At 45.9% G+C, this 24,897-nt stretch overlaps 2 protein-coding genes across 3 annotated transcripts; both read right to left on the bottom strand.

Annotated features, from left to right (window-relative positions):
• Positions 1-6,513: 6,513 nt before the first annotated feature.
• LOC119336564 (26S proteasome regulatory subunit 7A) lies at positions 6,514-9,536 on the bottom strand. The gene is made up of 7 exons (XM_037608609.1): positions 9,346-9,536; positions 8,918-8,999; positions 8,651-8,742; positions 8,447-8,524; positions 8,300-8,361; positions 7,013-7,734; positions 6,514-6,901 (listed from the first exon to the last, which is right to left on the bottom strand). The coding sequence occupies exons 1-7, from the start codon at positions 9,430-9,432 to the stop codon at positions 6,744-6,746; spliced, it is 1,281 nt and encodes a 426-aa protein (XP_037464506.1). The 5' UTR covers positions 9,433-9,536; the 3' UTR covers positions 6,514-6,743.
• A 2,223-nt stretch (positions 9,537-11,759) lies between these two features.
• Positions 11,760-19,930, bottom strand: LOC119337662 (pre-mRNA-splicing factor ATP-dependent RNA helicase DEAH10-like). Of its 2 annotated transcripts, XM_037609825.1 has the most exons (14): positions 19,572-19,929; positions 19,294-19,419; positions 18,962-19,170; positions 18,818-18,867; positions 18,566-18,646; positions 17,884-18,100; positions 16,709-17,093; positions 16,248-16,451; positions 15,095-15,255; positions 14,845-15,030; positions 14,100-14,331; positions 12,956-13,158; positions 12,278-12,412; positions 11,760-12,147 (listed from the first exon to the last, which is right to left on the bottom strand). In XM_037609825.1, the coding sequence occupies exons 3-14, from the start codon at positions 19,063-19,065 to the stop codon at positions 11,964-11,966; spliced, it is 2,142 nt and encodes a 713-aa protein (XP_037465722.1). In that variant the 5' UTR covers positions 19,066-19,170; positions 19,294-19,419; positions 19,572-19,929; the 3' UTR covers positions 11,760-11,963. The 2 variants fall into 2 exon arrangements, with proteins under 2 accessions (XP_037465722.1, XP_037465721.1); XM_037609824.1 differs by lacking the exon at positions 19,294-19,419 and having other exon boundaries at positions 11,964-12,147; positions 19,572-19,930.
• Between the last annotated feature and the right edge of the window lie 4,967 nt (positions 19,931-24,897).

Genomic DNA, 24,897 nt, shown 5'->3' with positions numbered 1-24,897 from the left:
CTGGAAGTCATGTTACTTGACCATGGCGAACCTATGAACTATGAGGAAGCGATGATGAGCCCAGATTCCGCAAAATGGCTTGAGGCCATGAAATCTGAGATGGGATCCATGTATGAGAACAAAGTATGGACTTTGGTTGACTTGCCCGATGATCGGCAAGCCATCGAGAATAAATGGATCTTCAAGAAGAAGACTGACGCTAATGGTAATATAACTGTCTACAAAGCTCGACTTGTTGTGAAAGGTGTTCGACAAGTTCAAGGGGTTGACTACGATGAGACTTTCTCACCCGTAGCGATGCTTAAGTCTGTCCAAATCATGTTAGCAATTGCCGCATTTTATGATTATGAAATTTGGCAAATGGATGTCAAAACTGCATTCCTGAATGGATTTCTGGAAGAAGAGTTGTATATGATGCAGCCGGAAGGTTTTGTCGACCCAAAAGGTGCTAACAAAGTGTGCAAGCTCCAGCGATCTATTTATGGACTAGTGCAAGCATCTCGGAGTTGGAATAAACGCTTTGATAGTGTGATCAAAGCATATGGTTTTATACAGACTTTTGGAGAAGCCTGTATTTACAAGAAAGTGAGTGGGAGCTCTGTAGCATTTCTGATATTATATGTAGATGACATATTATTAATTGGAAATGATATAGAATTTCTAGATAGCATAAAGGGATATTTGAATAAAAGTTTTTCGATGAAAGACCTCGGTGAAGCTGCTTACATATTGGGCATCAAGATCTATAGAGATAGATCAAGACGCTTAATTGGACTTTCACAAAGCACATACCTTGATAAAGTTTTGAAAAAGTTCAAAATGGATCAGGCAAAGAAAGGGTTCTTGCATGTATTACAAGGTGTGAAGTTGAGTCAGAATCAATGCCCGACTACAGCAGAAGATAGAGAGAAAATGAAAGATGTTCCCTATGCTTCAGCCATAGGCTCTATCGTGTATGCAATGATGTGTACCAGACCTGATGTATGCTTAGCAATAAGTTTAGCAGGGAGGTACCAAAGTAATCCGGGAGTGGATCACTGGACAGTGGTCAAGAATATCCTGAAATACCTGAAAAGGACTAAGGATATGTTTCTCATTTACGGAGGTGACAAAGAGCTAGTCGTAAATGGTTACATCGATGTAAGCTTTGACACTGATCCGGACGATTCTAAATCGCAAACCGGATACGTGTTTATATTGAACGGTGGACCTGTCAGTTAGTGCAGTTCTAAACAAAGCGTCATGGCGGGATCTACATGCGAAGCGGAGTACATAGCTGCTTCGAAAGCAGCAAATGAAGGAGTCTGGATGAAAGAGTTCATTTCTGATCTAGCTGTCATACCTAGTGCATCGGGACCAATGAAGATCTTCTGTGACAATACTGGTGCAATTGCCTTGGCAAAGGAATCCAGGTTTCACAAGAGGACCAAGCACATCAAGAGACGCTTCAATTCCATCCGGGACCAAGTCCAGGTGGGAGACATAGAGATTTCCAAGATACATACGGATCTGAATGTTGCAGACCCGTTGACTAAGCCTCTTCCACGAGCAAAACATGATCAGCACCAAGACTCCATGGGTGTTAGAATCATTACTGTGTAATCTAGATTATTGACTCTAGTGCAAGTGGGATACTGAAGGAAATATGCCCCAGAGGCAATAATAAAGTTATTATTTATTTCCTCATATCATGATAAATGTTTATTATTCATGCTAGAATTGTATTAACCGGAAACATGATACATGTGTGAATACATAGACACACTTAATGTCACTAGTATGCCTCTACTTGAGTAGCTCATTAATCAAAGATGGTTATGTTTCCTAACCATAGACATGAGTTGTCATTTGATTAACGGGATCACATCATTAGAAGAATGATGTGATTGACATGACCCATTCCGTTATCTTAGCAATTGATCGTTTAGTTTGTTGCTATTGCTTTCTTCATGACTTATACATGTTCCTACAACTATGAGATTATGCAACTCCCGTTTACCGGAGGAACACTTTGTGTGCTACCAAACGTCACAACGTAACTGGGTGATTATAAAGGAGCTCTACAGGTGTCTCCAAAGGTACATGTTGAGTTGGCGTATTTCGAGATTAGGTTTTGTCACTATAAGCCTTGCAAGCAATGTAGCTAAAGAGTTAGTTACGGAATGATGCATTACGTAACGAGTAAAGAGACTTGCCAGTAACGAGATTGAACTAGGTATTGAGATACCGATGATCGAATCTCGGGCAAGTAACATACCGATGACAAAGGGAACAACGTATGTTGTTATGTGGTTTGATCGATAAAGATCTTCGTAGAATATGCGGGAGCCAATATGGGCATCCAGGTCCCGCTATTGGTTATTGACCAGAAACGTGTCTCGGTCATGTCTACATAGTTCTCGAACCCGTAGGGTCCGCACGCTTAACGTTTCATTGACGATATAGTATTATATGAGTTATGTATGTTGGTAATCGAATGTTGTTTGGAGTCCCGGATGAGATCATGGACATGGCGAGGAACTCCGGAATGGTCCGGAGATAAAGTTTGATATATGGGATAATAGTGTTTGATCTCCGGAAGGGTTCCGGAATTCACCGGAAGGGGTTCCGAATGTTTCCCGAAATGTTTGGGTACGAGAACACGTTATTTGGGCCAAAGGGGAAAGCCCACAAGGTTTTTGGAAAGCACAAAAGAAAGTTTTGCGGAGTCCAGGGGCCAGACGCCGGGAACCCTGGCGTCTGGCCCTAGAGTCCGAGAAGGACTCTTGCCTTTCGGGTGAAACCGACTTTGTGGAGGCTTTTACTCCAAGTTTCGACCCCAAGGCTCAACATATAAATAGAGGGGCAGGGCTAGCACCAAAGACCTCTAGTTTATCCTCCGTCATAGTTTCTGTAGTGCTTAGGCGAAGCCCTGCGGAGATTGTTCTTCACCAACACCGTCACCATGCCGTCGTGCTGCCGGAACTCATCTACTACTTCGCCCGTCTTGCTGGATCGAGAAGGCAAGGACGTCATCGAGCTGAACGTGTGCAGAACTCGGAGGTGCCGTGCGTTCGGTACTTGGATCGGTCGGATCGTGAAGACGTACGACTACATCAACTGCGTTGTTAAACGCTTCCGCTTAGCGATCTTCAAGGGTATGAAGATACACTCCCCCTCTCGTTGCTATGCATCACCATGATCTTGCGTGTGCGTAGGAATTTTTTTGAAATTACTATGTTCCCCAACACTTGGGATCTCGCATCGCGTATCTTGTCCTCATACACATTAGCAAAACGGCACCGCTGAACGTAAGCATAGTCATCTTGTAGAGACTGGACTTACTTTACTAGCTCATGCCTCCGTCCCGTTTCGGTTCTGGAGTGATGCTTTCTCCACCGCCTGTTTCTTGATAAATAGGCTTCCCTCACGACTACTGAAAATGAAAACCCCTCTTGAACTCTTGCTCAATGATATGCCAGACTACACGTTTCTCAAAGTGTTTGGGGGCGCGTGTTGGTCGCACTTGCGGCCGTACAACAAGCGTAAGTTAGAGTTTTGGTCTAAGAAGTGTGTCTTTCTTGGGTACAGTTCTCTCCACAAAGAGTACAAGTGTCTTCATGCTCCCATCAATCGTGTCTGCATTTCTCGTGACGTCGTGTTTGATGAGAATGTGTTCCTGTTTCATGCTCTTCCGAACCACTCTACCATTAGTTTACCACCTGTGCACTCCGCTACACCTTCGCTTGATCAATTTGTGGATGTTGCAAATGCTCATGTGTTGCTTCCTAACCATGCTGCAGGTATTGGACGTGGTGCCCGTCTTGAACTCCTGGATGATGAGGCTATGGACAACACTCACGATGGTCATGTTGATCCGGTGCATGGCCCATGCATGGCGGGTCGTGCCCGTCAGCCCGATGCATCCACAGCCGCCCCGCGGGCGCCGGCAGTGCCCGCAGCTGCACCCGCCTCGCCCGCCCCGTCGCCTGGCTCGCCCGCCCCATCGCCTGGCTCGCCTGCCACGCCGCAGGCGTCGCCCTTGCTTGGCCTAGCGGCAGGCGGCCCAGCAGCCGCTGGCCCAGCGGCCACGGCAGCTACACCGGCCAGCCCTGCCTCAGCCCCCTCGGCTCCTCGCGAGCCGGCCTTGGATCCTCGCGAGCCGGCCTTGTCGTCGGTTGGGCTCGGCAGCCCCGTCTCGGCCACGTCGTCCTACGCTGAGTCTGATGACTCTGGCTCCTCCAGCTCAAGGTCGGTCTCGCCTTCGTCTCCTGTGGCAAGCTCCATGTTGCCGGCGCCACCTGCTGTGGTCCCTCATCGACCACACACACGCAGCCGGTCTAGTGTTTTTCGCCCCAAGGAACGCACAGACGGGACTGTGGCGTGGCTTGCCGCATGTGTGGCTCATGCTGCTGCGGATTCGACGGCTGAGCCGCGTCATTTTCAGGCCGCATTGGGTATTCCTCACTGGCGTGTTGCGATGGAGCAGGAATTTCAGGCTTTGCTGAAAAATGGCACTTGGCAACTTGTTCCTCCGGTCTCTGGCATAAACATCATTGACTCCAAGTGGGTGTTTAAGGTAAAATGACATATAGATGGTTCTATTGAGCACTATAAGGCATGGCTGGTTGCCAAGGGTTTCAAGCAGAGGTATGGTCTTGATTATGAAGACAGTTCAGTCCAGTTATCAAGCCTACTACTATTCGTATACTGTTGTCTCTTGCTGTTACTCGTGGTTGGTCTCTTCGTCAGCTTGACGTGCAGAATGCCTTCCTCCATGGAGTTCTTGAGGAAGAGGTTTATATGCGTCAACCACCGGGCTTTGTTGATCCTACACGTCCGCATCATCTATGTCGTCTGGTCAAGGCGTTGTATGGACTTAAACAGGCGCCTCATGCATGGCATGCACGCCTTGGTTCTGTTCTCCGGGCTCTTGGGTTTATTCCCTCCACTGCTGACACATCACTGTTCCTCCTTCAGAGTCCTGAGGTGACGATGTATCTATTGGTTTATGTTGATGATATCATCCTTGTCAGTTCCTCTGATGCTGATGTTGATCGCCTTGTGTCCGCATTGAGTGAGGAGTTTGCTGTCAAGGATCTGGATGCTCTGCATTACTTCCTTGGTTTGGAGGTGTCACGGTCCTCTACTGGGTTGACTCTGACTCAGAAAAAGTATTCTATGGATTTGTTGCGTCGTGCTGGGATGCTCAAATGCAAACATGCTATCACTCCGATGTCTGCGACTGATCGGTTGTTTGCCCTTGATGGAGATCTTCTTTCCACTGATGACGCCACTGAGTATCGCAGTCTTGTTGGTGGTCTGCAATATCTCACTATCACCAGGCCTGATGTCTCTTATGCAGTCAACCGTGTGTGCCAGTACCTTCATGCACCTCGTACCACTCATCTCTCGGCAGTTAAGCACATTATGCGGTATGTCTCTTCCACTGCTTCGTATGGTCTGCTCCTTCAGTCTGCACCATCTTGTGAACTTTTGGCTTTCTCTGATGTGGATTGGGTTGGAAGTCCTGATGATCGGCGATCCACGGGGGGATATGCACTGTTCTTTGGTCCTAACTTGATCGCCTGGAATGCTCGCAAGCAAGCCACCGTGTCTCGTAGCAGTACTGAAGCTGAGTATAAAGCAGTTGTTGATGCTACCGCTGAGATCATATGGGTACAATCCTTATTGCGGGAGTTGAGAATCTCTCCAGGTCATCCTCCAGTTCTGTGGTGTGATAACATCGGTGCTACATACCTTTCATCTAATCCGGTGTTTCATGCTAGGACAAAACACATTGAGGTTGACTATCACTTTGTTCGGGAACGTGTTGCATAGAGACTACTTTGTATCAAGTTCATCTCCTCAAAAGATCAACTTGCTGACATCTTCACGAAGCCTCTTCCACAACCACAGTTTGTAGGCTGTAGGCGCAATCTTAACTTACTTTGTATTTTATGCTATAGTTAAGATTGAGGGAGGGTGTTAGACTGTATATACGTAGTCTTGTATAGGCCATGTATTGTACCTTTTGGTACGTCTATATAATGAGATAGCCACATCCCGTTTTAGGGTGTCGTGTCAGTTTCCCAAACCCTATGTTTCACAATATGTAGTCCCTCCGTTCCAAAATAGATGACCCAACTTAGTTGAGTCATCTATTTTGGAAGGATGGAGTACTCAACAAACATTGTATAGCTTTCTGCTTGTGTACAAGGTGATGAATCACATTCGTGGAGTTCTAGGCAAAAATAACAAAATTTGCAAATATTTCTTCATGGAAATTTGCACGTATATGTAAAACATTAAACAATGTCTATTGCCAAAAAAAACAGATTTTTTTAATGATCTTTGCTATTATTTTTCAATTTTATTATTCATATGGGTACATTTGAGCTCGAGAGTTTGCATCAGCACCAAGACTAGCTCCCAATAGCAGGTCTACCTGCGACGGCTGCACTGTGCAAGAAAAGGTCACAAATGTAGCATGAGAGCAACATAACATAAAATTAAAGTAATATACGCGATGCAGGAAACAACTCAAACGTTCATGCGGGAGAAGAAAATGGCATCATCATCATCACCATCCTTACTTCCAGTTTGACACTTCAACATTCTGAAGGTACAATCCACAGTAACATGTGATGCAGAAAACGCCTCAAAAGTTTCTACTGGACAAGGAAAGAAGGCAGCAACAAACAACAATCCCGTAGAAGAGGGCCCGAGTGGCACACACACACAGGGAGCTAACGTCGCGCTATCTAATTATACACCATATACTTCGGGGTGGCGCTAAACTTTTGGTAACCCTTGATGACCTTGTTGACAGCATCAAGGAAGTCCTTCTCCGTGACGGTCTTCCTGCGCGCACGGATGGCGTACATTCCCGCTTCTGTGCACACACTCCGGATATCAGCACCTGTTGCAACACACAGAGACAGTCAGGATACATGAGAAAACTGTTGCTCATGCCACAAGGCATGTGGTCAGATCATGTGAGCCGTGTCATGCCAAAATACTAGACTCTTACCAGTGGAGTTGGGGCAGAGGCGAGCCAGCAGCTCAAACCGGATGTCCCGCTCACAGTTCATCGCGCGGGTGTGGATCTTGAATATCTGGGTGCGGCCCTCCAGGTCTGGCAAGCCAAACTCAACCTTCCTGTCCAGCCGCCCAGGACGCAACAGTGCCGGATCCAATGTATCAGGCCTGTTGGTGGCCATGAGGACCTTGATGTTTCCTCTCGCATCAAACCCATCGAGCTGATTGACAATCTCGAGCATGGTGCGCTGGACCTCGTTGTCACCCCCAGCGCCGTCGTCAAACCGAGCACCACCAATGGCATCAACCTCGTCAAAGAAGACAATGCATGCCTTCTTTGACCGAGCCATCTGGAAGAGCTCACGAACCATCCGGGCCCCTTCACCAACATACTTCTGGACCAACTCACTGCCTATCACGCGGATAAAACAAGCATCGGTCCGATTGGCCACTGCCCTGGCAAGAAGAGTCTTTCCAGTTCCTGGAGGACCATAGCAAAGTACTCCCTTTGGAGGATCAATACCCAGCTTGACGAACTTCTCGGGGTGAAGCATAGGAAGCTCCACAACCTCCCGCATCTTCTCAATCTGCTCCTTGCAGCCACCAACATCATTATATGTCACATCCGGCTTTTCTTCAACTGTCATCATTGTAACACTTGGATCAATCTTGGGCGGCAAAGGAATTTGAATCTGGTATTTGTTTCGATCAACCCTGCATAATACATAAGGGGAGAATCAACATATAATGCAACTCATTCAAGAACAAGTAAAGCACAATAAGATGTTTTATGCAACAAATTTTGGTGACCCTATATATGAACCGATAGGAATAGAACGAGCATAAAGCACAACAATAATATGAACCCTTGCTGTAAACAAAACATAATATGAACCCTTGCAGCAATAAAACTGCAGCATCTGTTGCTTATTTACATTGTGCCAAATCCTAGTGCTAATTGCTATTCATATTAGTAGGCGATAGCCACAGCTCAATTGAAGGGTTATATTAAGATGCTTCTTTGGTAGTACTAGTACCCAGTCCGCTATTGCACATCAGCGATGTGGCTTACCACTCAAAACCATTGCTATTGACAACTTAACTCTAGATTTCTATTAAAAAGGAGTTCGCCCTTCTACACTCTAACTGAAAGTGTTCTTTTTTTGCGAGCTCTCTAACTGAAAGTGTTGACACGAAGCATAAATCAGGTACAAAAAGCTTTTCGAGAGCAGCCAAATGGAAGATGTTATATACTCATTAGAGAGAACAGACAACTTACCCAACTCTCATTCCTTCCTCGATATCAGTGGGGGAAACTTTGTCCCCTAAGCCAACCACAAACTGCAATATCCCCCAAAATAGTCATCATCAATATTCAACCTCCAGAAGATATGATTTGGCCTAAGATGGTACAATGCTGACATACCTTTGCGATTTGCTTGACGTTGATGACATATTTGGCATCATCAGTATTTGGACTTATGATCTTCGTGCATCGAGCGACCTTCATAACAGAATTTAATTGACTATTAATTCACCATGGAGGATATGATAAAGCACAAAGGTCACAACAAAACCACTAATTCTATGCATTCTGCGGAAGGTTAAGGCGGACATCAGGCTAATTCACCTGCAGTGGCTGCTCCTCTTGCATCATCTGTTTATCTGATACAAGATCCCACTGACTTGGTGGAGCCAACCCAGTATCAGACTCCTTTATCCCTGCAATCAAATCAAACGTGAAATGAGCTAGATGGAACACAACAAGGTGGAATAGCACAGGCACTTCAAACTGATAAACCAGTACAGCCACCGATCAGACTAGCCAAAACTGGTGACAACTTGAATCCTAGTCCCAGAAATAAGGGGTGGTCAGAGGACATCAATGTGCACGTACCGCACAGGTCGTTTATCTTCTTGGCCATCTCCTTTATCTCCTTCTCGACCTTCTTGATGCTGTTCGAGTACGGCCCAAGCCCCTGTTCAACAGAAAGCCGTCCATCCAGAATTAGAAAATTCCACCCAAATCGAGATGCTGCAATTCAGCAACACGGCATATGCCTCGCTGTCGAACACGAGAATCCAAACCAAGCATTCTTCTCCGGCGTCAAAAACCCTAATTCCCCACACAAAAATCGTAACGACACGAACTATGCGGCCAATAGTTTCCCCCAAATACATACATGCGACACAAGCTGAAAACCCTAGATGGCTAGATCTACGCGGAGCACGAATCACTAGCCCCGAGCAAGCCCGGGCGGCGGAGAGCTCCGGCCTAGACGCACGGGGCGGATCGATCCGGTGCGGGGGGAGGGAGGCGCTTACGTAGGTCTTGAGGAGGGCGATGTCGTCCTCGTCGAGCGGCCTCGGGTTCTTCTCGTTCAGGAAGTCGTCCTCTGGCTCCGGCGCCATGGCTCCTGCACCTCCTCCGGCGACGGCGACGGCGAGCGGTGGCGGGGACTGGCGGCGAGAGCGAGCGAGATGTGTCTCTCTTTCGTGCCTGCTCCTGTATATATGACTCGTTTTTCCTTTCTCCTCCGATCCGAGTCCCTTTCCTCTTAGGCAAGCCACGGTCACGTGTCCGTTTTGGGTCGGCCAGGCGGACGTGCGCGTCCGCATTTTAAAATGAATCGGCTTCATCGCCCAACGGGAAGGCCGACTCAAATGTGTCGGGATGGAAAAAAAACAGATTGCACGAAATAAACACAAATAAATATAAATAAACATAATTAAACATAAAGTGGCCGGTCAAACGCCGGCCAAAGTCCACCTAAATCTAATAAACATTAAAAAAAGTCTGCGTCTGCCTGCTGCCGCCCCGCACGCTGTCCTAGACGTCGTCGGCCTTGCCCTTGCCCTTGCCCTCGACGCCGCCATCGTCGGTGAGGTCGATGAAGACCGGAGCAGGGCCAGCCCACCCGAACGCCGCCTGGTACGCTGCCAGGGCAGCCTCCTCCGGCGTCTGCTGGGGCGGCGGCATTGCGGCAAGCCACGCGCGCTCCTCCTCCTCCTTCTCGAGCCGGAGCGCCTCCGCGTCGCGTTGGAGCATGGCCTCGTAGCGCATCTGCTCCTCGCCGTCGGCCCGCTCCTGGCGGAGCCAGTGCTCCTTCCATCGCTCGAGGTGGGCCGCCTCCTCCTCCGGCGTGGCGGCGAAGTGGACGGGAGGCGCGCTGACCCACTCGCGGTACTGGCCCGTCCACGAGTAGGCCTCCTCCGGCCAAGTGGGTGGAGGCGGGGAGCGCTTACGTGACGGCTCCGGCTCCGGCTTGGGCTGGACGGGCGGCGACGGTGGAGGCGGCGGCACGAAGAGCAGGGTGTGGACGGAGTCCCCCGCCGCCGACAGGGCAAGGGCTTGCTCTAGCTCATCCCAATGCGCGTCCTCGTCGATGCGGCTAGCCTCCAGCGCGTGATGCAGGGCCTCCTCGAGGGCGGCCTGGTACTCCGCCTCGGCCTCCATGTCCTCCGGCTCTACCTCCGGGGGCGGCGGTGGGAACGGCGGCGGGACGACGTCGACACCCGAGCGTCGTTGCTCCTCGTGTTCGAGGGCGAACCAAGCCTCCCAGTTGGGAGAGTCGGCGGCGTACTCGGGCAGCCGACGCTGCTTCGGCGTGAGCAGCGCACGGTGCCGGCGCACCTCGTCGTCGTACGCCCGCTGGGTCTGTGGAACCGCCGGCACCGGGATCCGGTTTGGATCCAAATGCCAATGGTGCGGCAACGTCACGTCGGGGTAGGGGAGGGGTTGCCTGTACTCCCAGTGCCACCGCGCTTGGTGCACCGGGATGTGCGGGTGCCGGCGTTCAGTGCGGAAACGCGCCAGCGGTGGAGGGGGAGGGGAAGCACTAGATAACGAGGCGCCGGGGATGCCCTTGCCCTTGCCCTTGCTGCTGCCGAAGAGGCCCATGGGCGCGCTAGGGTTTGCGGTCACCGGCGAGGAAGCAAAGGGAGTGGTGGGGGGCCAGATGTGGACGGGAGAAGTAGATGAGGCCGACCCCGCCGCACGCGTGGTTAAAAAAGGACGTGCGCACTGGCTGACGCGTGGGTCCGCTGTCGGTGGTCGTCATAAATAAGACGACCGGTGACGGTTGGGTGGCCGCCAGGTGGGGACGCGGCTGACGGCGAGGAGACGTGCGGCGCGTCCGCTTCGCGTCCGCGCCGACGCATTCCAGGCGCAATTTTGGACCGGAAATGGGTCGACGCGGACGCCAAGCGGACACGATTTGAGTTTGGGTCGGCGCGTTGGGCCGCCATTTTTGTCCGCGCCGACCCAAACGGACGCGGACGGACGAAATGGGTCGCCCCATTGGAGTTGCTCTTATCTTTGTGGTTCACTTTTGTTTAGATGAAAATCCAGAGGTGGGCATGGTTCCATGCGCACTCACGTGAATAGTGGATTCAAAAAAACTAGGGAAGAATTGAAATCTTGGGATATCAAACTTGGTCGACCACTCTACTCGTGTATGAAATTTCTAGAAGGAATGACACCGGGGTATTCTCCAGTGAAGAAAATTACGATCCCTTCAAACAGTAGCAGTTTTTGAATATAGCTCTGATTCTTCATTTTTGCCCAGAATGCCATGGGTGTCATTATCTTGTGAAGCTTCATACACGAGTAGAATGGTCCACCAGTTTTTTTTCTACTCCCTCCGTCCCATAATGTAAGACGCTTTTTGACACTAGTATAGTGTCAAAAAACGTTTTACATTATGAGACGGAGGGAGTAATATTTTCTTCGAATTTACTGCATTCACAGTGGCGACTCACGGTCTCACCCAGTTTGGCTGATAACTGCAAAGACAATAAAAACCATGTAGTAGTATTATTTTTCCCACCTTACAGCGGCCAGGCGTCGACCTCATTTGGCATTCCGATCATGCGTTATCGTCAGGTTGCCACTACATGTCGTCGTTTGCAACTTACAAGGAACTACGGCTAAAGAAGAAAAACTAGTCTTCGGTGGCGTAGTACTGCGGGGCGAGCTCGGCCAGCCACAGCGGGTCGATGCGGGTGAGGTTCTTGACGTAGTTCTGTGTCGTCCGGACCAGCTCGTTGAAGACGACGCAGTCCGGCTTGGTCCGGAACAGCACCGACGAAGGGTGCATCTGCACGCTCTGCCCCGTCGCCAGCGCCCTGCCAAAATCAACAACGCACCAAGCCATGAGCTTTTGAGAGAGATAAAACTATCAAGCATACATGCTACTCCGGAACATGTCGGAGAGATAGCGTGGCAGAGACGCAATGAATGAAATCAGAGCAGTACCTGAATGATCCATCTGGCTGTCGCATCGCCGCGTTCAGGAAGAAGGCGGCAGTGAGGCACCTCCGAAACTGGACCATGTCGTCTCCACACGATGACAGGTTAAGCCCCATTTGTTGGACATGGCCCTGGATTTGGCTGCACCACACAGAAAGTCTCCATGTCAGCTCAATGTGTCATCTGAAATCCCTATTCAACTGGAAACATTTCCCAGATTTTGGACGACTATATGTATTTGGTTTAGCTCTTATTAAATCTTTGCTCGTGGTCCAAGGACAAATGGCGATAGAAATTCAACAGAAAGAATTGCCGGCAGATATTTTGACTGCTGACACTACAAATACATGGCACGCTTGAGCTGATTGCAGCACTGTGAAACAACATTCTAAAAGGCCATTGTGCTCAAGCTGGGTGCAATTTTTTTAATTAAAATTCGTTAGCAGGGGTCTCTGACTCGAAACCTCTTGTTCTAATAACATGTTTGAGTTTCATGCACTAACCGGCTCACCAAAGAGCTTACGCAGTTGACAAAAAGCAGAGAATATACTCCCAGTTCAACAGTAAGAATAACTATCACTCAAAAGCCCACGGCACCCATAGTATTTTCCATTTCATCATTTAAGAGAATGCATCTAATCAGATCCAACAATTCAAGCCTTCAACAATATTGTAATAACTAACCTGTGAACATCACGAGCATGTCTTAGAGAGCGGTAATTGATGAAGTTCTCAAAGCACCATCTGTTCAAAGCCTTTTCCATTGTTTTTTCTTTGGCATTTGCGTTTTTGCTCTTCTCCAAGCATTCTGCGGCAGCTCGATATACATTCACCAAAGTTATATGGTCTCCTTCAGAGCTTTCAAAACTCTTCCTAGCAGCTCTTGCCTGAAAATGGGTTGAGGTAAAAGGATCAATGAATAAACACACTTGTAATTCCTCAAGAAAGAGACAAGTGCACTATTAATTGGTGGTAACAGGGGAAGAACCCAACCAAATACAATTTGAACCTTAGAATTCCTCTTTGGCGTGCAAATGGAAAATCATAAGGTAGAGGCTAAAGGTACCATTTTGGTGGTAGCCTAAAGGTACTTCAATACAGACATCAATAAAACAGTATATGATTCCACCACATAACTATGAAAATGATTCAATCACCATTACAAAATACTTCGGCACCAATAAATTTTGCACTCTGGGGACTTAATAATGGAAGCAATGAATGCTAGTCTTTCTAGCCACAGGGAAACCCAAGTCCATAGAGATAATGAGAGCAAGTGTTGCAGGAAAAATGTAAACACCAGTTTCTCAGAAGTTAAATACTTATAACTACATGAACATTCGATGAGATTTAGGCTGTGTTTTCAGAAAATATATTCTTGGCAATTAATCAATGATCGCCAGTTTATCAAGAACCTGAAAAGCATGCAGTGCCACACACCAGGGTGATAACTCCATTTATAAAAGTAAACTAAATCCGAGACCCACTACATAAGATGGTAACTACTCATGGCTGGACCCAAAGCCCATTCCCCAATTTTATTCAAAACTTTCTAGCATTTTCAACTTCAAACAACATGTGATCACAAATACTATTCAAATCAATACAAAATAATCCGAAACAAAACAAAAGCCATCAGTATACTGTTCATCCAGGACAGGAAAACGGGTAATGATCCAGTTCCCGCTGGTTTTTCAACCCTCCCTGCCTCCCTGGTCTTGCATTATGTCTCAAAAATACATCCAATGGTCTTATAGCTACATAATGTCCAGTAAAAACCTATTGTGGAACATATATCAAACCAGTTTCTGGGGACTCATGAGAATACCTCTTCCAACTTCTCACGTGGGGTGAAGAAAATTGACTCCACTGAAAGCATAGAAACAACAATCAACATTTCTTCCAAGCACTTGAATTCGTTCGACACTATCAATGCCTTGGAGTACATGGGATCTAAAGGCAGCCTAGCCATCTGTTTACCCACTGGATCTGACAGCTTATAATCATCAGTCAAAGCTCCTAGTAAAATCAACTGCTCCAATGATTTCAAAATGGACGTCCTGCAGTAGGTTTGGCACAATTAGCAAAACTTGATGTCCATACAAAGCAACTTGCTATTCAGCTTATACTAGAGATTTCTGCAAAGCTTATAAAGAATAACGTTGAAGTTTTCAGTGAATGCATTCATCATAAGGTTTGTAACAACTTAACAAGTTCAGACAGAAGTTTGCTTTAGCAGCAAAATTTAAGCAGGCTGGGATCATTGTCGCAAATAATGAAATATTTCAAATACAGTATGACAAGTGAAATTACTAGTGTGTATCTTCTCAGTGCTATGATATTTGAGTTCTGCATAGGCAGCAATTGTCTAACATATAATTAAGCATAGCAGCGCACATTAAACAAAACATCAAGCTCACACATTGCCAGATAAATTTCATACGAGTAATTTTGAGTTTATCTTTTGCCATGTTGACTGCACTTTTTGCATGATACGTACTGTAATCAGATAGGGGGCAACATTTTCTTTTACACGTGAGCAGGAATAAGAAAACAGAAGTACGAAAACTCACCTTGATGGTTTCTCCATAAAATCGAAACCTATGATGTCATCAATCCCAAGAGCTTTGAGCTGTAGTACAACATTTGCGAGGTTACATCGTTTAATCTCAGGAATGGTCGATTCTGCCAATTTATCAAACTCGCATTCTTGGAACAACCGAAAGCACTTCCCTGGCCCCTCACGTCCAGCACGGCCACTGAGGGTAGAATAAAAAGGTAAGAGAAAGCACACAAAAATTATATTTGCTTGAAAATTTCTACCTCCTTTGAAGAGCCTGTGCTTTAGAGACAGGGATGATGATTAGGGACTCCATTCCAGTTACAGGATTGTAGGCGCGTGCTTTGACCATACCAGGATCAATAACATATTTAATACCAGGTATTGTTACAGAAGTCTCTGCAATATTCGTTGCTAGAACTACCTGACAGACAAACTGGACATTAGCAAAATGCTCCAAGCCTTGCATACTACACGAGTCATGTTTAGTGAAATGAAATTATGGAAAATGATAACAAGAAAATGCATTGCCAATGAACCTTGCAAAAGGTCGAATTTGGAGATGCAGATGCAACAGATGTTGCATGGTGCAGGAATACAGGAAAACATAGGGCGAGAAATCAAGGCTACCTAAAAAAGTAATAGGCTGTTGGCTACACACCAGCACCAAGTGTGACAAAACCAGGTCGAGCAAAAATGAGGCTCTGCTCACAGAACCTATAAACAAGTCACTAAGCATCACGGTACGGTACAAGGTAGGCCAGAGGCCTCGCAAAAAAAGGTAGGACCAGAGAAATGAGATGGAAAGCAGGAAAAAAGGTAGGGAGCATCCAAAAAAAATAGTGGCAGAAAGGGAGTGAGGGGAGGTACTAAGTGCCTGTCAAAAGCCAACAGCACAGAAAACACAAACAAAAGCCTACTCCCACTGTGGCTTGTGCAACCAGGAGTTGTAGGCTGTAGGCACTCCGCCAACGCTGCGTCTCCACCTTCATGAACATAGTCACTGCGCATAAATCATGGTTTTCTTGTGCCAAACGAACCAAATTAGCAGAGTAACCATGGAATCCAGGTCCTTGCACCACTGCTTCGGAGCCTGTTTGTGTTTGGCCAGCCACCAATCTTCTAAAGTGTCCTCAGCCGAGGCCGGCTCGATGGGCATAATTTGTTTCCATGTCTAGCAGAGAACTAATTAACTGCCCCCTCAACCCTCTTTTTTTGCAACTGCAGACTAATATAATGTGGGTTTTTTATTAGCAATAACATAAGTAGTTGTGTACAGAAGTGTAACTCTCAACCAAACGTAAGTAACAGAGCACTACAACAGATATAAAGAGCAGCAACTAAAGTATTTGTCATATAAATATGTTGGAAGTGGAAGAAAGGAAAAGTAAGCATTAAAAGAGCATAAAGATTCACCTTCCGGGCTCCAGATGGTGCTGGCTTAAATGCATTCATTTGCTGTTCTGATGGAAGAGATGAGTAGATAGGTGTAATCCATATCTTGCTACTATCTGCTGGAAATTGACGAGCACGCTCTTGAATAAGCCTCTCTAGTGATTCAATCTCCTCTTGACCAGTTAAAAATGCAAGAATGTCTCCAGGTCCTTCCTCCAAATGGATCTAAGAAAGCAAACATCCAAACATGAAGTTCATAATCAAAGAGGGCTGGCTACATTAAGTCACAGTTGAAACAATAGGCTCTGCTAATTAGAAGATACTACTAAATTTAGGCCCAGACAAGATACATTCTCTTATCCTGGTTTCTGAAGGAAGCCTTTTTCTTTCAAAAACGCTTTTTAAGTTTCTATATAGACTCCAATTTTCTTTCCTCCTCCCCAATCCATCCACATCTTCCATGCAAATAGGGTGATGCTCACCTGAAAGATCGTAACTAGTGTAGCATCTAGATAATCCGACTCAGGCTGATAAGTATACAGTGTGTCGACGGGGTATTGCCGTCCTTGAATATGTACAGCTTTAGCGCCACCAAAATAATCAGAAAAACACTTGGCATCCAGACTAGCAGACATAATAATCAGCTTTAGAGGTGCAATCTTTATTCCCTGGCATGCCTTCAAGGTAGAAGATTGAGAGTGATCTGGTCTGCCAGAAATCTTTCCATTTTTATTCGCATGAAGACATCGGGAATGCTGCACTTTTTTCAACAAACCCAGCAATACATCGGTATGGACGGTTCTTTCGTGGGCCTCGTCAACAACTATAACACTATACTTAGACAAGAGTGGATCCAAAAGGGCTTCCCTGAAAATGAAAAGCAATTCTTCTATTACAAAAGTGAAAGCAATTCTTCTATCACAAAAGTGAAAGCAATTCTTCTATCACAAAAGTAAATTCACAGATCAGACAAAAAAGAGATAGAAAGAGATGAACCACGCATTCAGCCATCTATAACATGGCAAGATACAGCTGAAACAATGAATTGGTCAACGGTTTTTCAATAGAAACCATCTCAAAAACAAAGAACACAACAATAAAATTTGCAGTGGAGGAAAATAATGCAATATACAACTCCGAAGCAAATAAAATGATATATGGGCTTTCTTTTGTGAGAGAAATAGACTATGTTGCCAGTCTCAGGTCCATGCACACGTAGAGATGACTACTGTCACAAATGACTGAAACAGAGAGAAAGCTTGGATACAATACTGGTAGATCTAGAACATCACCCATCTCGAGAAAGATAAAGAAGTGTTTGTTCTACCTATTTTCTTCCTTCATTCCTCCGATTTTAACTCATAAATGACTTATTCATATATCATTTGAACAGCATTACAAGGGCATAGCCATCATGCTGGTAAGTGCTACTACACACATGGTAAGAGAATTGCATGATGTAACCCTTCAACAATTGAAACAATTCTCTATAGGAGCATACAGCATTAAATCAACAGTTACGCAAAACACTACAGAAAAGAATCAAACAGCAGGCAACAAAGTGGGTAAAATATCAGATGGACACAGGGAGCTAGCATAAAACAGAATAATAGATCATAGATAATCAAACAATAGACAATATGGTTGAGAAAATTACCTTAGAAGCAAACCATCGGTCATGTACTTAATCCTTGTTGCATTAGATGTGGAATCATCAAATCTTATAGAGTATCCAACCTTTCTGCCCAACTGATCATTGCATTCCTCGGCGACACGCTTTGCTACTGTCACAGCTGCAACTCTTCGAGGCTGAGTGATGCCGATGACTTTTCCATCCTGACAAAACCCACCATCATACAAAAACTGTGGCAATTCTGCGTAGCAAAACAAAAGAAAGAGTATGATTTTGTAACAAAATACTTGACAGCCATATGGTTATTCTTCAATAAATGATAAAGAATGCTCCTCAAAAGAAACCACAGAAGCAAATATGGTCCGGGCTGGTCAAGCAATTCATAATAATAATTTCCGTAAGATAGAAACGCTACGGCACAAAGAAAAAATGAGGTTGTCAAGCATAGGGACCTCATTTCGTTTTTATGAAATATTCCTTCAGTCACACTCCTACTCTTAAATCATGACGTATGAGTTAAATTTGAACTAAAACCACGCCACTTATTTCCGAACGGAGGCAGTACCAGACTAACAAATAACAACATCAATTCCATAAATGGACAAACAATAATCACATTCATCACAGAGCTACAGTCTTTCAGAAATTGCTTGACCCAAGAAACAATGAGCAATGGAAGGGGAAAAGAGTGCAGTGAAACACTTACGAGTCGTTTTGCCACTACCGGTCTCGCCGACAACAATCAGCGTGTCATTCTTCCTCACCTCATCCACAAGTCTTTTCTCCACTGCAACCACAATCATCACCACCAAGTCATGTAACAAATTTATTGACAACTATATGATGTTTCTTCAATAACGGCTGAACAATGCTCATCAACAACAACAAATAGTGTCTCTTACTAAAGCCAAAAAAAACCAGGGCGGAAGGGAATCAAACATTTGGTATGCAAACCCACCTGACGCGATGGGAAGCGACTTCCTCTGCTGACGAATCAGCTGCTTCCTCCTGTTGAACCCAACAAAAGCATATGCTCAGTCCCCCAAGCAAATAGACCAAACAAACGAAACAAAATTGGGGCGAGGGTAGTAAGGGTTGGCACCGCGCGTTATGCTGCTGCTTCTGCGGAGAAGCGCCGGAAGAGAAGGACGGCATCTCTGGTGCTGGCGCAGACGCCCGGGCCCTGAAGCTCGCCACGGCAGGCATGCAGTGCTAGCTCGCCGGATTTTTTTTCTGCGCCGGCGACGGGGAGGAGGAAGGGTAGGGCCTCGGCGGTGGCGGGTCTATGATTTTGAAACAGGGTGGTCCACCCTAAAAGAAATTACAATAAATATGACATGCCAAAAACACAATAGAAATTGATCGATATGATCTTACGAACATATGGAAAATTCTCAATAAGTCTTGATTTTGCATTAAGAAGAGCCTAAATACCTAGAAAAGTTCAAAGAAGACTATGCGCATGTGTTCATTCTTCCACGTTTGATACATATATGTAATCATGTGGTCCTAATTGACATTCTGTTCTTCAATATGATTCAGTAGTAAGTAGTAGCATTCCTGGATAGAATTCAGTAGAGTAATACATTAGAGTTTACAAAGGAGCACAGCGAACCTAAGTTCGTAACGAGAAGTACTGGCAGGTGGCAGCACGACGAGCACTGAGTAATGAGTAAACAGAAATTGGGGAACAGACGGAAATCTCAGCGTACCTCAAATCGGGCTGGGCGGCTGGCCGCGTGCCTTCTGCAGGTGCGCAACGACGGGCGCTGGGCGTCGACTGCCGAGTGCGGTCTGGGCGGCTGCGGGCTGCCGGCTGGGCGTGGTGGAGCAGGGCAGGGGCGGGGCGGGTAGAGTCGACGGCGAGCCACGGAACCAGGCGGCAAGTTAGGGCGGGTGGAGTCGACTTCTCGGGCTTTGGAGCAGAGGGGGGGCGGGGCACGTTCCGTCGAGTGCCGCCAAGGAGGCACACCGCCAACCCACGGGGGCGAGAAGAAAACCGCCGGTCGAGCGGGCAGAGAAGGCAGGCGGCGGGGTGAGGGGGCGGAGATGGCTGCGGCGGGGCGAGGGGGAGCGGGAGGAGACGGCGACGGGAGGCGGCGGGACAAGAGCGCACAAATGGGCCAGTGGAACTGAAGCCCAACTAGTTAGCTGCCTGTCTGATGCAAACTTTTTCTTGCGCCCCTCCCATTACCCCTAGACAAAAGAAATCTCACCCCTCTCATACCATAAAAAAAAATCCCCTCCGCCCTCTTGCACGTCTCCTCTCTGTTGGGTCTCTAAGTGACGGTGGCGCGCGTCGAGGTGGGCGTGCATTAGGCCCGTGAAGATGGCGAGACGTGGCAGCCGAGAAGAGGGGAACTGGCCACGACAAATAGCGAGAGTTGGCTTTGGATAACGAGGAGCGCAGGTTGTTGTGTTTCCTCCTTCGCATACCAAAAAGTTCTTTAATGTGGGCACATAGTAGTTTCTTAGAGTATGTTTGGTTGCCATCCACATTTTGCCACATTTTTATGTCACAAGTGTGGCAAATTGAAGCAAATGTTTGGTTGCAGTCATAGTTGTGACATGCCACATTTTTTCAATCACATACCCCACTTGTCATAGACTCGGTTGCTAGTTAACTTTTGCCATAAGTGTGGTGACCAATTTGGCCACCACAAAAATTGTGGTATGCCACACTTGTGGCACACAAGTGTGGCATAGTGTGGATGACAACCAAACATGCCCTTGAAAAACAAGGCATAATAGCAATGACAGTTTATCTCGCCACCTCAATAAGGAAAGATCATTATAATTTTTATCCATCACTCATCCATTAAACCGAACACATTCATGGCTATCTCGCCAACCATTTATCATCCAAAAAAAGTGGCTATCCCTAGCCAGGTGGTTGGGATACCCACAGCCACCCTAACATATCCCTGAACCAAACACACCCTTAATTAAGCCTTGTGGGAAGGCTTGGATAGGTTTTTTCAGCCTCCCCGCTTCACCCCAATACTCATATTTTGTCTTTGCCCCTCCCCGGATAGATTTTTTCTAGCTCCACCACTGCATACTATTATATAATTTATCACGCATATTTCTAATTGCAGTGCAGAGGCTCCGAAATTAGCACGCATGCCAGCTTTTTCTGTGAGCCCGAGTCTATTATCTTGCCCCGTGGCAAAGAAATATATTTCAAGTTTCTTGGGTGCGTCTGTTAGCTGTTAAGGTGGATTTAATAGGCAGCTTATTGATCTCAAGAACTCTTCAATCTCATATGGCCGTTGCCCTTTCCAACTGACATAGAAAGAAAAACTCAATGGTGAGCCCAACATCTAGAGCCACTTCTAATCTATGGGAGCTCAATTCTATTTTTTTTAACAAATGTGAGTTTGGATGCAGTCTTCAGATGAATCAAGCCTGAAGTCCATAGGTGTCATGGGCTAATTAGTTGTTGAGTTCCAAAGATGCAAAGTATTGTGTACCCTCCATCTGGAAATACTTGGCGTAGAAATGGACAAAAATGGATGTATCTAGAACTAAAATATGTCTAGATATATCCATTTCTCCTACAATAATTCCGGACGGAGGGAGTATGTTTCACGAAAGAAATTAACGCAAACAACTAATTTATGATAATTATTGTATCATTTGGATCCTATAAATGGCATGTATATCATCTTCCTCTTTCTTCTATCATCAGGAAAGCTATGCTTGATAATGCACTCCATATTGGCTTAACAAGTGAATGCTTCGTTGTTTTCTCGTGAGGACTATGTGATGCGTGATGAGGAAGAAGCGAAAGGAGCAACGATATGGTGACAGGCACATCGCCCTTGGGTATAAGGCGGAGTTGCTTACTATAAAGATTGAGAAAGAGTGAGGCAGAGAGAGAGGAGAGATCAAGGTAGGGAGGGAGGGGGAGAGAGATCTTGCATGTACACGTCGATAGGATAACTATTTTTTTAGCAATGGGCCGGAACAACAGATGAGTGGGATTACATAGCCATTGTGGCTAAAGGGTGAAAATAGAAATTACAAGGGTAGGTTCGTTACAAAATTGTCGATGAAGGTGGCCACCTCAGGGGCAACTCTAAGTTTCAGATTTAGTAAGTCACTTTTGATAGGATAACTATGTTCTGAAATATCAATGAGATTTGGTGGTAAGTCACCATAAGTTTGTTTCCAATTTGTCACGCATCATAACTTTCATGTCGAATATGTTGCAGAAATATTCTTTGATAAATATGTGTTTTATCTCTTGGTATTTTAGTATGACTGTAAATTTTTCCATTCATGTATCATTCCAAGAAACATTTTTATTTGGGTGGGGGAGGGCGGGGGGTGGATGAAGGGAAGAAAAGGTGAGCTCTTAAAGGTAAAAAAATAAGTCGCCAAGACAGCCCGTTGCAACACACGGACGTTCTATTAGTATTATATAATTTATCAAAAGGACGTATCAAATAAGTTTAATTTTGTAACTCATATTTTATCTTCGGCCTTCCCCTACAGATTTCGTCTAGCTCCGCCACTGCACACTAGTATATAATTTATCAAAAGAACTTACCAATAAGTTCAGGTTTACAACAACTCTACAATAAAAACGTTTTATCAACTGTCGGATGAAACCATAATAATCATTAATCGGTCGGCTCAATTTATCATTTTCGAGTTTAAAATTTCACTTACAATTAAACTTATTCAGGCCTTCAAGGTAAAATCATACTCTAAACCGAAGAAAGATGGAAATCTACAGAGCAACACCATGAGGCTATGATCCTCGGCTTGGCCTGAAGCAGAGCTTCACATGGCAGCCTACCTCCTCCAGAGGAGGGGTGGGGGGAGGGGGGGCACGTTCCGTCAAAGCACCGCCAAGGAGGCACACCGCCAACCCACGGGGGCGAGAAGGAACCGCCGGTCGAGCGGGCAGAGAAGGCAGGCGGCGGGATGAGGGGGCGGAGATGGCTGCGGCGGGGCGAGGGGGAGCGGGACGAGACAGCGACGGGAGGCGGCGGGATAAGAGCGCACAAATGGGCCAGTGGAACTGAAGCCCGTGCATTAGGCATGTGAAGATGGCGAGAGGTGGCGGCCGAGAAGAGCGGAGCTGGCCACGACGAATAGCGAGAGTTGGCTTTCGATAACGAGGAGCGCAGGTTGTTGTGTTTCCTCCTTCGCATACCAAAAAGCTCTTTAATGTGGGCACATAGTAGTTTTTTAGAGTATGTTTGGTTGCCATCCACATTTTGCCACATTTTTATGTCACAAATGTGGCAAATTGAAGCAAATGTTTGGTTGCAGTCATAGTTGTGACATGCCACACTTTTTCAATCACATACCCCACTTGCCATAGACTCGGTTGCTAGTTAACTTTTGCCATAAATGTGGTGACCACTTTGGCCACCACAAAAACTGTGGTATGCCACACTTGTGGCACACAAGTGTGGCATAGTGTGGATGACAACCAAACACGCCCTTGAAAAACAAGGCATAATAACAATGACAGTTTATCTCGCCACCTCAATAAGGAAAGATCATTATAATTTTTATCCATCACTCATCCATCAAACCGAACACATTCATGGCTATCTCGCCAACCATTTATCATCCAAAAAAAGTGGCTATCCCTAGCGTGGTTGGGATACCCACAGCCACCCTAACATATCCCTGAACCAAACACACCCTTAATTAAGCCTTGTGGGAAGGCTTGGATAGGTTTTTTCAGCCTCCCCGCTTCACCCCCAACACTCATATTTTGTCTTTATCCCTCCCCGGATAGATTTTGTCTAGCTCCACCAGTGCATACTATTATATAATTTATCACGCATATTTCTAATTGCAGTGCAGAGGCTCCGAAATTAGCATGCATACCAGCTTTTCCTGTGAGCCCGAGTCTATTATCTTGCCCCGTGGCAAAGAAATATATTTCAAGTTTCTTGGGTGCGTCTGTTAGCTGTTAAGGTGGATTTAATAGGCAACTTATTGATCTCAAGAACTCTTCAATATCATATGGCCGTTGCCCTTCCCAGCTGACATAGAAAGAAAAACTCAATGGTGAGCCCAACATCTAGAGCCACTTCTAATCTATGGGAGCTCAATTCTATTTTTTTAACAAATGTGAGTTTGGATGCAGTCTTCAGATGAATCAAGCCTGAAATCCATAGGTGTCATGGGCTAATTAGCTGTTGAGTTCCAAAGATGCAAAGTATTTTGTACCCTCCATCTGGAAATACTTGGCGTAGAAATGGACAAAAATGGATGTATCTAGAACTAAAATATGTCTAGATACATCCATTTCTCCTACAATAATTCCGGACGGAGGGAGTATGTTTCACGAAAGAAATTAACGCAAACAACTAATTTATGATAATTATTGTATCATTTGGATCCTATAAATGGCATGTATATCATCTTCCTCTTTCTTCTATCATCAGGAAAGCTATGCTTGATAATGCACTCCATATTGGCTTAACAAGTGAATGCTTCGTTGTTTTCTCGTGAGGACTATGTGATGCGTGATGAGGAAGAAGCGAAAGGAGCAACGGGATGGTGACAGGCACATCGCCCTTGGGTATAAGGCGGAGGTGCTTACTATAAAGATTGAGAAAGGGTGAGGGAGAGAGAGAGGAGAGATCGAGGTAGGGAGGGAGGGGGAGAGAGATCTTGCATGTACATGTCGATAGGATAACTATTTTTTTAGCAATGGGCCGGAACAACAGATGAGTGGGATGACATAGCCATTGTAGCTAAAGGGTGAAAATAGAAATTACAAGGGTATGTTCGTTACAAAATTGTCGATGAAGGTGGCCACCTCAGTGGCAACTCTAAGTTTCAGATTCAGTAAGTCACTTTTGATAGGATAACTATGTTCTGAAATATCAATGAGATTTGGTGGTAAGTCATCATAAGTTTGTTTCCAATTTGCCAGGCATCATAACTTTCATGTCGAATATGTTGCAGAAATATTCTTTGATAAATATGTGTTTTATCTCTTGATATTTTAGTATGACTGTAAATTTTTCCATTCCTGTATCATTCCAAGAAACATTTTTA

The sequence above is a fragment of the Triticum dicoccoides genome, chromosome 7B (assembly GCF_002162155.2).
Source record: "Triticum dicoccoides isolate Atlit2015 ecotype Zavitan chromosome 7B, WEW_v2.0, whole genome shotgun sequence".
Taxonomy (NCBI): Eukaryota; Viridiplantae; Streptophyta; class Magnoliopsida; order Poales; family Poaceae; genus Triticum; species Triticum dicoccoides.
Note: the sequence above shows the minus strand (reverse complement) of the source record. Positions and strands in the feature narration are given on the sequence as shown.

Bases quoted from the DNA above. Each gene is read 5' to 3' on its own strand.
- LOC119336564 (XM_037608609.1), bottom strand. From the start codon at position 9,432: ATGGCGCCGGAGCCAGAGGACGACTTCCTGAACGAGAAGAACCCGAGG. The intron at 9,000-9,345 runs GTAAGCGCCTCC...TCTGTTGAACAG, and splicing joins TCGCCCTCCTCAAGACCTAC to GGGCTTGGGCCGTACTCGAA. The intron at 7,735-8,299 runs GTAAGTTGTCTG...TGTATTATGCAG, and splicing joins GAGGAAGGAATGAGAGTTGG to GGTTGATCGAAACAAATACC.
- LOC119337662 (XM_037609824.1), bottom strand. From the start codon at position 19,065: ATGCCTGCCGTGGCGAGCTTCAGGGCCCGGGCGTCTGCGCCAGCACCA. The intron at 12,413-12,955 runs GTTAGTTATTAC...TGTGTGGTGCAG, and splicing joins CATGCTCGTGATGTTCACAG to CCAAATCCAGGGCCATGTCC. The intron at 12,148-12,277 runs GTACTGCTCTGA...TGATTTTGGCAG, and splicing joins CAGCCAGATGGATCATTCAG to GGCGCTGGCGACGGGGCAGA.